This window comes from Gracilinanus agilis, chromosome 1, assembly GCF_016433145.1.
Source record: "Gracilinanus agilis isolate LMUSP501 chromosome 1, AgileGrace, whole genome shotgun sequence".
Taxonomy (NCBI): domain Eukaryota; kingdom Metazoa; phylum Chordata; class Mammalia; order Didelphimorphia; family Didelphidae; genus Gracilinanus; species Gracilinanus agilis.
The window spans coordinates 582,998,576-583,016,463 of NC_058130.1; the positions used below are offsets into that span (position 1 = coordinate 582,998,576).

Below are 17,888 nucleotides of genomic sequence, written 5' to 3' on the forward strand. Positions count from 1 at the left end.
TATTATATTATATTATATTATATTATATTATATTATATTATATTATATCATATCATATCATCACATCACATCACATCACATCACATCACATCACATCATACTATAAGATCTCAAGTTGAGGAACATTATAAGCAATATTACTTGACAAAGAAAAGTAATAAAGGATGAAGTTAATTTGAAGAAAGGTTTTCAATAGACTCAATTAAGGTAAAACATTCTGAGGCATCCTGTTAGGTGACACAGAGGATAGAGTACTGGACCTTGAGTCAGAAGACCTGAGTTCAAATGTGCCCTGAGGTACTTACTAGCTGTGTAACCTAGCCAAGTCATTTCTTTGCCAGCTTCCTCAGTTTCCTTAACTGTAAAATAGGGAGCACTAAACTCCTATGGTTGTTGTATGGATCAGATGATATTATAAAGTACTTAGCACGGTACTTAGCATGTAGTAAGTGCTTAATGCTTGTTCCTTTCTCTTACTCTTCCTTTTCCCTGAGGGCAATAAAGAATGAAAATAGAAGGAGGTTGATAGAAAAAAACCAGATATGATAGACAAGGATTTTTATGAACATTATCACAGACCTGGATATGATGATAAATGAAAAGTAGCATTGAATCAAGTAGATACTTGTGTGAAAATGGCATAATTATGAGCATAATGAAGGACTGATTCATAAGGTATCTGAAGGATATCAGAGAAATAGGGAAAAAATTAGATATTCATATTCTCCCCAAAAGTAATGGAAAGCATTAACAGTTACCATCCCATACTCTTATTTTCCTGTCTACAAAAGCATCCTTGATTTTTTCAAGTGATATTCCACAACATGCTGTATCTTGACTAAAAGTTGTAGGGAGAAAAATTCACTATTATTATTATTCATTAAAAATCAGCAACACAACCATAATCATTTGGTTAGATAGTGGAAAATGCCACCTTAATGGCTATTCCAACAAGGTATCTTCTGTTAATACTGTGCAAGAGATTTTTAATGACATAACCACAGAAGTAAATTTGATGTTGTAGCAGCTAGGTGATATAGTAAAGAAAGTTGGATTTGGAATCAAGAAAAACTTAGATTAAAACCTTCCTAAGATACTTCCTAACTTTGTGATCCTGTGGCAGATCTCTCAGCCTCAGTTTCCTCATCTCTGAAGTGGAGATAATAATCATACTTACTTTTCAGCATTTGGAAGAATCAGATGAGATAATATTTATAAAATGCTTGCAAACTTTGTTATTATTAATCAATTCTCTAATTATAAGAATCAGATTAAGCATAAAATAGAGTAAATGAACTACCACATTCCATGTTGAGTATGAATTCCCAATGGATAGGTTCTCTAGATGTTTCTGAATGGCATTTTGCCTTTTCCAATATGGATAGTTAATAGAACTTGACCATAAGTATATAAATCATGGACAGATACTATACACATACAGTTAAGCCAGCCCCTATATTCAAAACAAAAGAATAGACTAGATTGTCTTCAGCAAATTGCAAGCTCCTTTAGTAATTTCAAATTTCACCCAGAGACCAGAACTTCTACTTTTTAACAAACATATTCTTAGGGTGACATTGTTTGGCTGCAAGTTATGGAATACTGCTGTAGCTGAACAATAAACAGATGAGGACTCCTCAGGAGGCATTGGAAAGGCATAGAGAGGGTTTGAGTAGGCTACAGCAAAAATAAAAAATATAAAGAACAATAAGAGTAAAAAAGGACATCAGAAAAATAGAATATGGGTCCCACTCATGTAGAATTCCTTAGGGAAATGTGGTGTAGGATGTAGGTCCAAATTCCTTTCCTACCACTTTGACAGATCAATTTTTCTGTCTGCTTTTATTTATATAATATAACCTTTCCCTAATTTTTATTTCTAAAGGTTTGTTAAGTGTAATGGTTTGTGAACATTTAGATGTAGATGTTATATCCATTTTATTTTATTCATCTATTTCTCTATTTTTTTTTGCCCAGTACCAGACAGATTTGATAATAAATGGATATGCAATATTAAATCTGGATATGCATCATTAGTGTGATACCTTCTTGCTTCTGTAATAGGATATCATCTGTTCATTTTCATTTTATCTGCAGTTATCTTCCTTAAGCCAGAAGGGGCCTTCATTCATAAATCTTGACTCCTTACTGACTAATTCTCTATAGGCTCATTTCCTCTGCCTCTCTGCCTCCCTGTCTCCCTCTCCTCTTTTCCTCCTTTCCTCCCTGTTGCCAAGACAGAAGTAGTGGTAAGGACTAGGCAATGAGGGCTAAATGAATTGCTCAGGGTCACATAGCTAGGAAGTGTCTGGGGCCAGATTTAAACCCAGAACTCCCCCCCCCCCCATCTCTAGGCCTGGCTCTCAATCCACTGAGTGACCTAGCTGTCCCCCCTTGCTGTTTTCTACATTCTGGTGAAATTCCTGAATCTAGCCACTGGCCCTGATGACATGGAATATCAGAACCCTACCTAGATTTTTTTTCTTTTTAACTGATCCTTTCTAGTCTAGCAAGTTCCCAAGAGTTCCCTATTTTAGCATCAGGTATCTATAAAATACAAATTTTGAGTTTACATAGTACAAATTTTGTAGCACAGAACCATTTAACATTACATTGTTAATACAAATTATATTATATGTGTGTATATCTATCTTATCTATCTCCTGCAGTATCATTTCCCTTAAATTAATGATATCTAATTCTGAGATCAATTTAGAAAGAGTTTTGGCTTATTTTTTTTTAAAAACTTCTGCTATTAGAATTAGAATATATATATTTATAAAGAGATAAGGGGTCATTTTACAAGTGTAGAAACTGAGGTCTGGGAAGATTGTTTGGACCACCTCTTTTTTTTTAATCTCTTATAGGTTTTGCTGTGACTGATACATTTAATCAGAATCAATTTCCACCTGTCCAACAACTACAAGATTCTAGCACACTAGAATCTCAGGCTCTTTCAACCAGTTTCCATCAACAGAACCTGCTTCAAGTTCCTAATACAGACACTATTAATGTAGTGAGTATTTATTGGAAAATAATTTATGGTTAATCATTGAAGTCTATTTTTCTATATGTGCTAACTTATCTTTTTCCTACTAATTTTGGTAGATTGAGACAATACCAAAGAAAAATAATTAAAGAAACAGAGACACCTTATTGCTGAAACCTGATTGAATTGCTTGTGACTTCTTAAAATGTTTATATTATAATTTAGTTTCATCTTAATTTTTTGTTAGATCATTTTGATTTTCCCCTTAATAATTTAATACCTTGATATTGCCTTCACTGTTTAATTAAAAACTAGATTTGATAATTTCATTTAATGGGTTATAGATTTAGACCTGGGAGAGACCTTAGTGCTAATCAAGTCCAGTCCCCTTATTTTACATATGATATGATTGATACTGGGGTGAGTTAAGTGACTTACTAGGAGTCACACAGCTTGTAAAATTCTGAGATGGGGTTTGAACCATGCCTTTCTAATTCCCAAGGTAAATATTCTGTGCATTATATCATGCTCTGTGTTATATTGTCTAGGCACAAATCACCAGAAATATATCTTGCTTTTCAATAACTTTTAATATGATAGTTAGAAAGAGAAACATGTTGAAGAAATAAGCTTATTAACATCTTTTATGTAACCACTAAAATGCAGTAGTTTTTTAAGTTGATTATCCCTTGGTACACAGGAGAGATTTCTCCTCTTTAAATGTATGTGGTATCGTTTGTTTAAAGTTAATTTCAAGATGTTTATGTTATGGTAAGATGCATACTATATGAATTCTGAGGGGGGAAATCTTATTAATAATAAGACTGAGACAGTTGGTAATTTTTGAAGATTGCATTGGAGATATATACTTCCTTTCACTTTTTTATTTCATTATTATTATCACTTTCTCTATTGTACTCTTATGAAATGACAAATAATGAAGTTATAATCGTATAATGTCTGGGACAAAGGCAATGAAGGAAATCTTATCAGATGGCAAAAAATTAGGAAGGAATCCCAAACACACTGGATGACTTGAGCAAAAAAAAAATCTTGAAATTAGAACTTTGGCTTTACACAAGAATTCAAAGAACTGACTTCATAAATTCAAGGTGAAAGAGACATGGTTTGTCTGAAAAAGATCTGGGAGTTTATATGATCTTCAAGGTCAAATGTATGGTATGAAAGTCCAAAAAATTTGTATAATTTTAGGCTGCTTTAAAAGAAACATATTCCTCCTATAATGAGGAATGATAGTGATGCTGTACTCTGCTTTAACCAGATTGAATATTATGTTGAATTCTGCATAACAAAGTTTAGGATAAGTTAGAGAATATCCAGAGAAGGACAAACAGAATGATGAAAGACTTTGAATTTTAAGGCCATATAAGCATCATTTGAAGTAACTGGGGAAATTTATGTTGAAGAAGAAAAGATTGGGGGAGTAGGGAGGATAATAGCTATTTTTAGGTATTCAGTGTTGCTGTGTGAAAATTCAGTAAGATTTCCTCTTTTTGGTTACAGTGAGAAAAAAGTGGAGCAATTTGAGTAGGAGTAGCAATTAAACCATGTTTGAGTGATGTTAAGAGGGGAAAACTATTAACAATTATAGCTCTGAAGGCAATAAATCATATCAACCCTCCTGTATTGTAACTCTTAGAGAATAGTGACTATATCTACTTTACTCAGAACAATACTTTTGAGCGTAAGATGTTCAATAAATGTTTTGAGTATTAAACTGAACAGTGCTTTGTGAGGTCCATGTAAAGAAAGATTATTGCCAGTTGGTACTTTCTTGGAAGGAAGAAGTATGTGGAATTAAAAAAAAGGGTATTGTGGGAAGAGTATGTGAATAAAAATCTTAAGAAGCAAAGGGGCCAAATTATCATACTATATCGCACACCAAACAAAGAAATCAGGAAACAGAATGAGAACTAGGCATTCTAGGGCATGATTAAGGGTTATCCAGATACCTTCTGGAACTCTCTCTGTCTCTGTCTGTCTGTCAGTCTCTCCTTCCCACTTCCCCTTCTTCATACAATCGATAGCCCATAATTTATTGATTTGCATTAATGACAGTTTCATTCTTCTGGATCTGATACCAATGAGGAGAAAGCAGTTGCTAGGACAGAAGTGTTGGGAATCTTAATTGAAAATGAATACTTCTGGGGGAAGATAAATGGTCCAATGGATTAAGAGCTAGGTCTGGCCTCAGGCACTTCCTACCTGTGTTTCCTTGGGCAAGTCACTTCACCCCTGTTGCCTAGCTCTTATTGCACTTCTGCCTTGGAATCAATTCATAGTATTGATTCCAAGATGGAAGGTAAGGGTTTTTATAAAAAAAAAAAAAAAAAAAAAAACAACTAAAATGAACATGTTGTCTGCCATAGTCTAATACTTACCCTAGATATATGGAGAATAGATTTCAGAGTATTAAGAGAAAGGATGAGCTTAATTCCATGGCCTGAAATTCTACAAGGAAAATCACTCCAAGAGGGATAGAAAGTTCTTAAATAAATTCTGAAGACATAAAGAAATGTTCTCAAAGAGGAAGAAAAAAGGGGAATTGTATAAGTGTCTTAATTGAGGGAACTCATCACCCAGCCTGATTTTTAAAAATAAATATCCAGGGGGCAGCTGGGTAGCTCAGTGGATTGAGAGTCAGGACACGAGATGGGAGGTCATAGGTTCAAATCTGGCCTCAGACTTGTCCTAGCTATGTGACCCTGGGCAAGTCACTTAACCCCCATTGCCTAGCCTTTTCCTCTCTTCTGCTTTGGAACCAATACAAAGTACTAATATCGATTCCAAAGTAAGGTAGGTAAGGTAAGGGTTTTAAAAAAAACACAACCCACCACATATATGCAGAAGAGAAGAGCAAGAAGTCTATAACTGGATGAATAGATACATGTGGCTTGGTTCCATAGGAATGTTAGGAGCTCTTCTTGAGATAGTGCTGAACTTTTAATAGGATTCATCACCTAGTATATCATCATTGGCTGCTCTATTACTACCAGTCTTTCCAAAATGTCAGGTAATAATCATTGACCACCCTTACACAGAAAATAACAGAAATCAATGTGTGTTATGTCCTGAGGAAGACTTTGTGTGTGTGTGTGTGTGTGTGTGTGTGTGTGTGTGTGTGTGTGTGTGTGTGTGTGTTTTCTTTTGCTGTGAGGAAAAGCTCTAATACTAAAATAATAAAACAAGTCAGCAGAGCTTACAGTGTTTCCAGCATAATAGATGTGTCTGTGACAGAATCAAGCAATATCCTTCTTGAGGAACAGGAAATTCTGAACGCGTTTTAAGGCACAAGCAAAGAAGCAAAAGTATAAAGGAGATGATGTTTAAGAATATTAAAAGAAAAGATTATCAGGAATACTAAAACTTTGTGGGGGTGGGGGGAGAGTGCAGACCTGACATCTCCCTAATCCAATCATATCTTAGATTTTTCTTTCCTACCCTTTTTCTATCTTATGCCATATAATTTAACTTGTATGTATTACAGCTAAGTGAGACTATGGGGTGGGGTTGGGAGGAATTGTAAAAAACAAAAGCAATTTTATAGGATCAAGGAAGGACAAATTTCCATATATTTTTAAAATGAATGAGAATCAACTGTGCAAATACCATTCCAAGTCATTGGGGTTTCCAGAGTGTATTAATGAAGGTAAAGTTAATATCTAGTAAAGGATGGTGATCACAAAGAACTAGTATAGCTTCATCATTAAATCATATTAGATTAACTTTATTTCTTTTTTTGGGCATAGTTTACAAAACTTGTAGATAAGAGGAATTTTATAGCTATTGTTTACCTTTGTTTTAGGGAAGAATTTCATAAAATGTCATGTGCCGTTGTTTGGAAAAGTTGGAAAAATAAGGCTAAAGAATATTATAGTTACATTTAGAACCATTCAATGACTGGACCTTAAAATTAGGTGAAATGGTTTAATGTAGACTTCAAAGGTCTCTAGTAGCATTCCTCAGACATCTGTATTTGCCTTTGACAAAGATTTGGGTGATTGCAAGATAGCAAACCTCATAGATGACAGGGAGCTGGGACAGATAGCTCATACACTGGATTACAGAGTCAAATCTAAAAAAGAACTCGACAGGCAGAACATTGGGCTGATGTATTAAGATGAAATTTAGTAAAACTAAATGTAAAGTCTTAAAACTTGGGTACTTAAAAAACCCCAAACTATTTGGTAGCAAGAGATAGAGGTATGCGAGAATAGTTAAGATAGTGAGAAAAAGATGTGAGGATTGAGACAGCTAGGTGGCTGAGTGGATAAGAGATCCAGGCCTAAAGAAAGGAGATCCTGGGTTCAATTATGGCACTTTCTAGCTTATTGACCCTGGGCAACTCACTTAACTCCAATTGCCTACCTCTTACTGTCTCTCCACCTTTGAATTCATACTTAGTATCAATCTAAGACAAAAGGGAAGAATTTAAAAAAGATGTGAGGGTCTTTACAAGAATGTTAGGCCTTTACAAGTCACATGTAGGGTGGCACCCAGTGGCAAATAGTGTCTAGAAACAAGGGAAAGATAAACCTGATAGACACCACCCTGATCTAGCTGTATTTAGAATATTGTTTTGAATTCTGGGCACCTTATTTCATGAAGGACTGATAAATTGCAAGCATCCAGAGGAATGCCCTGAGATATTGAGGAATCTTGAATCTAATCCATTTAAAGATAATTTGAAAACAACTGGGGATGCTTAACTAGCAAAAGAAAAGTTGTGGGTGGTCCCCCTCCCCCCCCATGGTCTTTTATGACATGGGACTAAAGAGAGGAAAGACAGTTATTGAGAGTTTATTTCAAGTGAAAGTAGAAAAGGGACTAAGATTTGCTCTTTCTTACTCTAGCTTTTCCCTAAAATCAACACATTTTAAAATACAATAGAATTTACTTAAAATTCAGAGCTTCAGGGGTGTGGATTATCAGGAGAAGTGGCCTAAAGGAGAGAATTGGGAGCAATTGTGGTAGAAGTTACTTAGAGGAAATTTAGATTTTTTTTGTTGTTGTTATTTTCTTTTTAAATACTTCTTGGCGGATTAGGGCAATTTAAAAGCTTAATTGGCTTTCTGCTGGATTTCTCCCTTACTTGACCAGAAGTATAAAGACTATATGAAGATTTTTCAGATTATAGTAAAATAGAGATTCGTTTTCAGGAATCATTTAGACTAGAAGGTCACTGAGGCTCATTCATACTGATTTTGTGAAGCTTTCAGTAAATTATATTTAAGCTGGCATTTGAAGGATATTTAGTGTTTCAATAGAAAGAAATAGGGACAGGGTTGGGGATGATATTTCAAGGATAGAGAACTATGAGAAAGACCTAGAATCTGGAAAGTTTGGAATCTGTTCCAAGATAAATTAATCTTGCTGAACTAAACATGAAATGGAATTGCTAGAGAGGTAGGTTAGAATCAGATTTAGAAGGCCTTCATGTGAGACCAATGAGTTGAGATTTTATTGTTATCGGTAGAAAATTGCACAATATTTTGAGTAAAGGCATGAAGTAGTCATGTATAAAGAAACTTAATTTAGTAGGATTGTAAAGAATTGATTTAAATGAGAGCAAAACTAGGAATAGGTAGACTAATTCAGAGGCTGTTAAAATGTCTGGATTAGAATATTATTGTGGGAATAGAAAGAAGGCTCAGAATGAGAAGTATTTTGTAGGGAATAGATTACATGAATAAGGAAGGATTCGAAGATGAAAGAGACATTTTGAGAATGTGGAAATGTAAATCTGGAGGTTTTTATCTTTTTAAATCCTCACCTTCTGTCTCAGAATCTATTCTGTATATTGGTTCTAAGGCAGAAGATTGGTAAGGTCTAGACAATATGGGGAAGTGATTTGCTGAGGATCACACAAGTAGGAAGTATCTGAGGTCACATTTGATCCCAGTACCTCTAGGCTCCAGGTCTGGTTGTCTATCCGCAGCCATTTCACTGCCCTCAAGTCTGGAGCTCTTAATCTCTGCTGGAGATTCTAATTTTTGGGAAGACATTTTAGAGGTAATATCGCTTTTTAAATGGAGAAGATTAAGGGAGAGACTGTTCTACATCTCTTACTCATTAAGAAAACAGAAGAGGGTAAATTTGGAAGACTTGTGTACATTGAGGGAAAAAATAAGAGGATAAGGAAGCCAATAAATAAGAGAAGATTGAGAGCCACTGGACATATTAAAAGATAAACAATTCACTCTGGTGTCTAAGATGAAGAGTCTTGCTGGAGTAGGAGGGCAGAAGTCAAGTGTCAGCTATTACACAAACCTGAAGGCCTGGAACTGAAAAAAGACAACTGAATTTGGCTGTTAAATTACTGATGGCTTCTGAGATAGTAATTTCAGTAGAGTTATAGAAAGAAGTCATAGAGTGAGTGAGTAAAGAACTTGGTTGTGAAAAAGTGAACTCAGTGAATGTAAGCTACTTTTTAAAATAAAAGTTTATTAGCAAAGGGGAGAAATAAAATGTGATGGAAAGTTTAATTAAGCAGGGAAGGTTCTTTTGTTTTGTTACATTTTGTTTTATGATAGGGAACATTTGAGCACATTTGTAGGCAGGGAGAATGAAAATACTTTGGACAAAGGGAGATTAATTGAAAATATAATCCAGCAAGATGGGATATATTAAGAGTTAAAATCCTTTAATGAAAGGATTTCCAAGCAAAAGTGAAGGCCCAGTTAAGATTACATGAAATATGTCCCAAGTTGCAAACAACTTTTTTTTTTTCTCAGAATGCAGGTTATTTGTAATTTGCATATTGCTAGCCCATTAGTACAAGGTTTTTTTTGGTTTTTTTTTTTAAACACTGTTCTAGGATGTCATATAGATCTGAAGGCACTGCTTTTTTGTCTTAAATTTCTTTTCTTCAGTCCTTCTGAGGAACAAGAAAACTTTAAAAATCAATGCATATACAGTGTGGTCATAGTATGGCTTGAGGCATATAAGAGGGATAATCTCAATATTAAAATTGTATCAGAATATGATACCTTTACTTTGTAGATTCGTCTATATACTTTTTGAAATTATTTTTAGATTTCATTTTTCTTCAAGGGATCCTAAACTTAGAGCTTGAAGATCAACCTAAATACCTAGCCCAAGGCCTCCTTTTTATAGATAAGAAAAACAAGATCCAGCAGTATTAAATTACTTGATCTGGAGCCTACATTTAGTAAATATTGTATTAGTAGCTAAGTGATCTGATTTCTGATTTTGTCTTTATATTGATCTAAGACTTTTAATTTTAGACAACTCGTTTGATTCAAGAACATTCACAAGAAGAAATGGAACTACAAACTCAACGACCACAGTTTCTTGAGGACAATGAAGATCAAAGTAGACGGGCTTACAGGTAAATCTATACCTGTTTTTCTTAAGTAAATTTTGTTTATTTGGTTTTGTGTCTTTTTCTGAGCAACCAAGTCCTTAGATTAGCATGTGTTTACACACACATGCTTGCATGCACATGCTTCATCATGTCAAGGAGGTGACCCTCAAAGGATATGCCAGTAAATTGCAAGTTTTGACAGACTTGGTTTAATAAGATTTCAAGTAAGGTCTTAATGATAAGGTTACCTGAACTTAGTGAGACAGCTTCTAAGATATTAGAGAATCTGCCACTAGCAGATTGGCCTTTAACTGACAAGTGTTTGGATAAGAAAGGGTAGTAATAGAAGGAAATAAGCATTTATGTATCACTTAATTTGTATTATATAATGTGGTAAGGGCTTTAAAAAACACATTTAATCCTCACAACAATCTTGGGAGATATGTGCTATTATTATCCCCATCGTATAGTTGAGGAAACTGAGGCAAACAGAGGTTAAATGACTTGCCCAGGATCATAGAGCTAGTGAGTGTCTGAAGCTGGATTTAAATCCAAATCTTCCTAAGATGATAACATGTATGTGTGTATACATATTTAAATAATGTAGATGTAGTGATATTATAAAGTACATGACCTTTAAAAAATACTATAATTTATTATTAATTGGCCAGACTTTTTATTTTTTCTTCCTTTTCTTCTTCCTTTTCTCCTTCTTGGATAGTATAGTGAAGAGTGCTATACCTGGAGTCAAGAAGACCTGATTTCAAGTCCAACCTCAGATACTTACTAGCTATATGACCCTGAGCAAATAATTTATCTTTTGTCTGTGTTAGTTTTCTCATGTGTAAAATTAGTATGCAATAATATATTTCTCCCTTGGTAGTTGTTAGGATTAAATGAGATATTTGCTTTATATTTTAATAAAATGCAAATTTTCATGTGCTATAGAAATACTAATTCTTGTAGTTGTTGATGATGGTGATAATGCTGATGATACCAGGACCTTTCTTGTACAAACAGAAAGTTTAGGGGCTTTAAGCTGGCTATTCTCACTGTGTTCAGTATGGAAGATTTGACCTGTTTCATTTCTCACTAAGTTGATTTACCTTTCCTTAGGCCACCCAGTGGCCCCCAACTTCCAGGGGTTCACCATATTAATGCCTAACTTTTGTTTGGACATCTAGTTGGTTTAGCTCACTGCACCTGAGAACTCTGGCTCAGATCTGTAATTTTATGGTTGCAATGAATTCCAGGATGAAGAAATCCCCTGTAACAATAAAAGTTGATACTTTCTCAGAAGTTTAGCCTTAGAAAGAATTCTGGGGCACTGAGAGGTTAGATGATTTCCCAGAGTTAAAGAACTAATATGGATCAGAGATAAGACTTGAACTTAGTGTTAGGATCTGAGAGATAAGACGTTAAAATCAGGACTCTTAAATCTACCTGCTTATCAAATATTCCACTGTAGGCTTTATTAATTATAATAGCAATAAATGATTCATACTTATTTAGTGTTTTATGGTTGGTAATGCTCTTCTCTTATGTTATTTGTAACCCTGAAAGGCCAGCCACTTTTTCCAGTGATACTACCATTTCTCAAAATAATTTTGGAATTACTTTCTCTTATTTTCAATCAGCGATTAGCATGTAAATCTCCTTTAGTTTCTGTTTTTCAGAAATAATTGAAGTAAATTTTAAACAGCATTTTTCTATTTTTTTTTCAGACCATAATAAATCTTTTGTATACACACAGACAGTATTCTGTATCTGTGTAAGTAGGTGTGTGTGTGTATATATATAAAAATTTATGTGGAAATGAAAAATAAAATATTGGTGCTTTTCTATGTCATTTTCCATTTATAACCATAACATTGCCCTAACCCAAATCATGTCATTCATATATTTTTGCCAAACACAGTAAGTTGTTGACTAAGCACAAAGAATGTAAATCAGATGCTCATCAATAAAATGATAGAGGACTTGAGACTTAGAAGTTTTACTAACTGTATGGAGAACCAGTTGATTTACTGTTGGGATATTGCGTACTATTTGTATGTAGACACTGACCATTTGGAAAAAATGTTGTTTTTGCCTAATGTCATATTTTCTTAGAATTTATTAAATGGAATTTTATCAGACCTCCGTCTTTTTAGATTGATTTGTTGTTAATGTAGTTTTTCTTTATAAAAGTTAATTTAAGGAATGTTAACAGTGTTATGTTTGTGTGTTTCTGGTTTGAGGTACAGTGTGGTATAAATAATATTTTGGTTAATAGATAATGGAATGTCCAATTAAAATTTAGAGCTGCATAAATATAGTGTTGTATATAGTGTTGGCTATTAGGCCATTTAAGTAGAATCTATTTCTATGTTTATCTTAGGTTCACATTTTTAAAACACTTGAAATGCAAACTTAAAATATATATTACCTTTAAAATCCTAAAATAATCATAATTTACTCATTAAAACTTGAAAAATCCAATGCTTCATTTATATTTTTTAAAAATAACTTATTACCTATTTTATATTGCACTATTAACTTGAATCCTATGTAAACCACCACGTCTGTTTTTTAAGAAGCAGCGGTAATTGTTATATATGATTATGTCTCTGAGGCAGTATAATATATTATAAAGTTACTTATAATAAATATTACACTATAATATATCAAAGAGTATAATATATTATAAAGTTAGTAAGGCATTGTTATTTTCAAATAATATATATAAGATTAAACTTAAACATAATTTAGTGTAAACTATAATATTAATCATGATTGCTATTTGTATGTGTTAGAATTTTCATAGTACTTTCATATGCTTCTAGTATTAATAATACATGAGGATTTTTTTTTCATTTTATAAAAATTACTGATGAATTTTCTGCCCCCTCTAATACATATTAATTCTAAAAGCCACTAGACATCAAGTGATAAAATATTAATTCTTTTTTTTCTTATAGATGTGAATATTGCAACAAAGGTTTTAAGAAATCCAGTCACTTAAAACAGCACGTACGATCACATACTGGTGAGAAGCCTTATAAATGCAAGCTCTGTGGACGTGGATTTGTTTCCTCAGGCGTTCTCAAGTCCCATGAGAAGACACACACAGGTAATAGAGTCTACTTCTCATTTGGAGGCCATACATTTGGAATGTCAGAATATTGTTAACATTTCTGTCATTTACTGTTAAAAAATACAAAAGGCTTAATTGCCATGGCTGTTAGAGCTATATTTTCTCCTTATATCTCCAGTAAGGTTTTTTGAAAAATCTTGCTCTTTCATTTTCTAGCCTAATATGCTGCTGCCTGGTACATGTTTTATTTTAAGTTTATTTGCTTCTCTATATTTAAGTAACAAATTGTAATTTTTAAATATTAGTAAATTTATATTACTGAATTAGCCCAAGAGATAATCGTTCTTCAGATCCTTTAATAGGCTATCTTTCTTCATTCAGTAGTATGAAGAAACCATGTTTTAACTGTTGTCTATATTGCATGGTAATAGGGAAAAATGTAGTGTCAGGCAGGTGTTCCAACCAAGGTGACTTACTTACTTGAGGCGATCTCATGTATTATTAGCTTGTCCCCCATTCAAGACAATTACTACAGAATGAATTATGAAGGCAGCATTAGAGGAGTGAAACTCTATTTTATATTGAAAACTATTACTTCCTATAGGCTTACGTAATGCTTCAAAATAATAGAAGAACGCATTGAAATCAGAACCATTCTCTTGTCCTGACTCTTTTTTGCTAACCTCTTATGTGATCTTTGGTTGTACTACTCAACTTTTCTGTTCTTCAATTTCCTCATTGTGGAATAAAAGTTTCAAATAAGTCATTTATTTGGTCCTTTCCAACCATAAGACCTTACATTTGAACAGCATTTTAACAAGTCTTTTACATATAGAGTAGCTCTGTGAAGTAGGTAGCAGGGATGTTATAGCCATTTTCTAGGAGACAAAACCTAATATGAAGGGACTAATTTTTCCAAGATTGCATAGCAGAGTAAGTGGTAAAGAGACTTTGGTAACCTGCCAAAACAAAATCGGGAACTTAATGAACATAATTATAAAATGCTTTTTACACAAATAATGCTAGATCTAAATAATGGGTAAAACGTTAATTGTTTTATGGATGGGCAGAGCCAATATAATTAAAATGACAACCCTACCTAAACCAATCTACTTATTCAATGCCATCCCAATCAGATTACCAAAAATTATTTTATTGAGCCAGAAAAAATTATAAAATCCACTTGAAAAAACAAAAAAATCAAGAATGTCAAAAGAATTAATAGAATATGTAAAGGAAGGAGGTCTAGCAGTATAAGATATTAAATTATATTATAAAGTAGTGATTATCAAAATTACATGGTAAATAGAAATAGTAAGGCAGATCAGTGGAATAGGACAGACATACAAGAAATAGTAGAAAGAGATTATAGTAACTTGGTATTTGATAAAAGCATTGATCCAGAGTTTGAGGATGTGAAATCACTGTTTGGTGAAAATTGTTGGAACAACTAGAAAGTAGTTTGTCAGAAAGTAGGTAGAGACTAATATCTTATACTGTTCACTAAGATAAGATCAAAATGGATACATGATCTCAGCATATTATGAAATATAAGTAAATTAGAAGAGAAGAGAACATATTACCTATCAGATTTATGGATGGAGAGGAATTTATAAGTCAACAAGAGAAGAACATTGTGAAATGTAAAATGGATGGTTTTGAGTACATTAAATTGAAAACGTTTTGTACAAATAAAACAGATGTTGCCAAGATTAGAAGGAAAGCAGAAAATGGGGGAAAATTTTTTATAGAGAGCCTCTCAGGGTAGAGGTCTCATTTAAATAGAGGGAGAATTTTGTCAAATTTATAAGAATGAAATCCATCCCCCGATTAATAAATGGATAAAAGATATGAACAGACAATTTTCAGATGAAGAAATCAGAGCTGTATATGTAAAAATTCTCTAAATCATTACTGATTAGAGCAATGCAAACCAAAACAATTCTGAGATATTTTAACCAGTGACAAAAGGGCAAAGTGATGAATGTTGGAGGAGATGTGAAAAAATGAGGACATTAACACACTCTTTGTGAGGCTGTGAACCAATACAACCATTTTAGAGAGCAATTTGGAATTATATCCATCGAGTTACAAAACTGTGTATACCCTTAAAAATAGTAATATGATTGCTGACTATTTCCCCAAGGAGATTAGAGGGAAAGGAAAAGAACCTATATTTTCCAAAATATTTATAGCAGCTCTCTATGTGGTGGCAAAGAACTGAACATTGAGGGGATACCCATCAATTGGGGAATGGCTAAACAAATTGTGGTATTATGATGGAATACTATTACTCAATAATAAATGATGAGCAGGCTAAATTTTAAAAAAAGAGAGAACTGCACAGGATATTGAACATCAAAATGAGAGTTAAACCAAGAGAACATCATACACAGCTATAGATTTAATATTTGAAGAATAAATTGTGAGTGCTACCACCAGAGAGTAAACTAAAAAATGGACACATGAAAGATATTTACATGTATAATGTAAATGTATTCCCTGGATAATGCCTTTTATGATGCAAGGGAATACCCGAGACACTTGTTAATAAACTATTAATAAAAATAAATAAGAATAAGAGACTTGAGCGTAGTACTTTTTCCATTAAATACCACTACCTTTCTTCATATCCAATTTAAAACATTCTTTGAGGGGATCAGTAAACAAAATGTATGTCATTTTAATATGCTTCAGTATGCCACGTAGATTAGAATATCAAGATATTGCATTAATCAGATTGCTATTTCTTTCCCTGTAGATAGCATTTGGTTTTCCACTTTGTAGTTCATATTTTTTTGGGAATAATTTTCCTTTGAAAAGTTACGCACAAGATAGATGCCTCTCATGTTGTAATTTGACCCACTCTCCTTATAACCGCTAATTTAATTTAATATATTTAATTTTTAAAAAATTAATGTAAAGTTAAATTTAAGAGGCAGTGGATAGAGTGCTGGGCCTGGAGTCAGGAAGAACTGATTTAAAATCTGACCTTAGACACATAGTATTTGTATGAGCCTAGACAAATCAGTTAGTCTCTGTTTTCCTTCAATTTCAGCTTTAAGATGAGGATAATTATTGCATCTACTTCCCAGGAATCAAAATATTATTTATTAAAAGTACTTAATATAGTGTCTTATCATACAGATTTTAAATAATGCTTATTCCTTTCCTTTATTTAATTGTAAGAGATTTCTTTGAACCACATGGAGTGTGCTTATGTGAGCACCCTATAAAAACAGTTTATTCTAAATTAGAGGCATTAAGTGGATATGGTGAACTTGAATAAATAAGGAAAATAGACCTTATTCACTAAATTGTGGAATTTAAGAAAGAATTACATCTGTTGAAAGAGACAAACTTAGTGCAAACAAAAGAAGTGCAGCACCATATAGAGATTAATAAATTTGTGGCATATAAAACCAAGAGATTGTCTTAGACTGAAATTGCAGTTTTTAAAAGATAAAAGTGACAAAGGTATAATGGGCTACTAAAGGAAACTTAAGATATTTGAGAGATTTGCTAAACTTGATTGAAAATCAACCATGATATCCTTGCTGTTTGACTATATCCTTTGGTGCATATATCAGTGGTAGAATATTGGAGTGGATAAAACAAAAAGTTTGACTGCCCAGTGTGACAGTTCTTAAAACAATTCATTTCTTAAAAAAGAAAACTGTAGGTAAGCCAGCCAACTAACTTCCTTTTTATTCCCATTGTTTAGTAAGAGAATTCTGACTTTTAAACTTCCCATGGTCTTTTCAAAGTAATGAATTTTCTTTTTACCGCGTAGGTTTTGATGATACTGTTTTTATTGTAGGTGTAAAAGCATTCAGCTGTAATATCTGTAATGCCTCCTTCACTACCAATGGTAGTCTCACCAGACATATGGCAACTCACATGAGCATGAAGCCTTACAAGTGTCCATTCTGTGAGGAGAGTTTCCGAACAACAGTTCACTGCAAAAAGCATATGAAGAAGCACCAGACTGTCTCTTCTCCAGTAGCAACAGCTGGAGAGGGAGGAGGAGGAGGTGAATTAAAAAAAATTAAAACAAATCTATGTATTCCTATAAGCTATAATAATCAACTGCTAGATAATGATGTATTGATAAGTATTAAAAATGTTGAAAATGCAAATCTTAAATGTGAAAAACTAAAACTTACTAATGTTTTCATCTTTTAATTTACAAACACTTTTTTGAGTTGCATCCATATTATTTTTTAATATTTAGAGGTTTTTAGGTGGTACACTGGATAGAATGTAAGTCTTGGAATCAAGAAGACCAGAATTTGAATCGTACCTCAGACATTTAGTAACTGTATGACTCTGGAAAACTCTCTTCAATTTGTTTCTTAGTTTCCACATCCATAAAATAGGGATAAAATAGTAGGGATAATAATAAGCACCATGGGTTCTCGTGAGAATCATAAATTAGTGTTTTGCAAACCATAATGTCATATAAAAACCAGCTG

At 33.2% G+C, this 17,888-nt stretch overlaps 1 protein-coding gene across 1 annotated transcript in view; it reads left to right on the top strand.

Moving 5' to 3' along the window:
* Positions 1-17,888, top strand: part of ZNF236 (zinc finger protein 236) — a 214,280-nt gene that overhangs the window by 114,099 nt on the left and 82,293 nt on the right. Inside the window, exons 15-18 of the mRNA XM_044683430.1 lie at positions 2,868-3,016; positions 10,258-10,361; positions 13,298-13,449; positions 17,234-17,446. Of these exons, the coding sequence (XP_044539365.1) occupies positions 2,868-3,016; positions 10,258-10,361; positions 13,298-13,449; positions 17,234-17,446 (618 nt within the window). The remainder of the gene's footprint in view (positions 1-2,867; positions 3,017-10,257; positions 10,362-13,297; positions 13,450-17,233; positions 17,447-17,888) is intronic.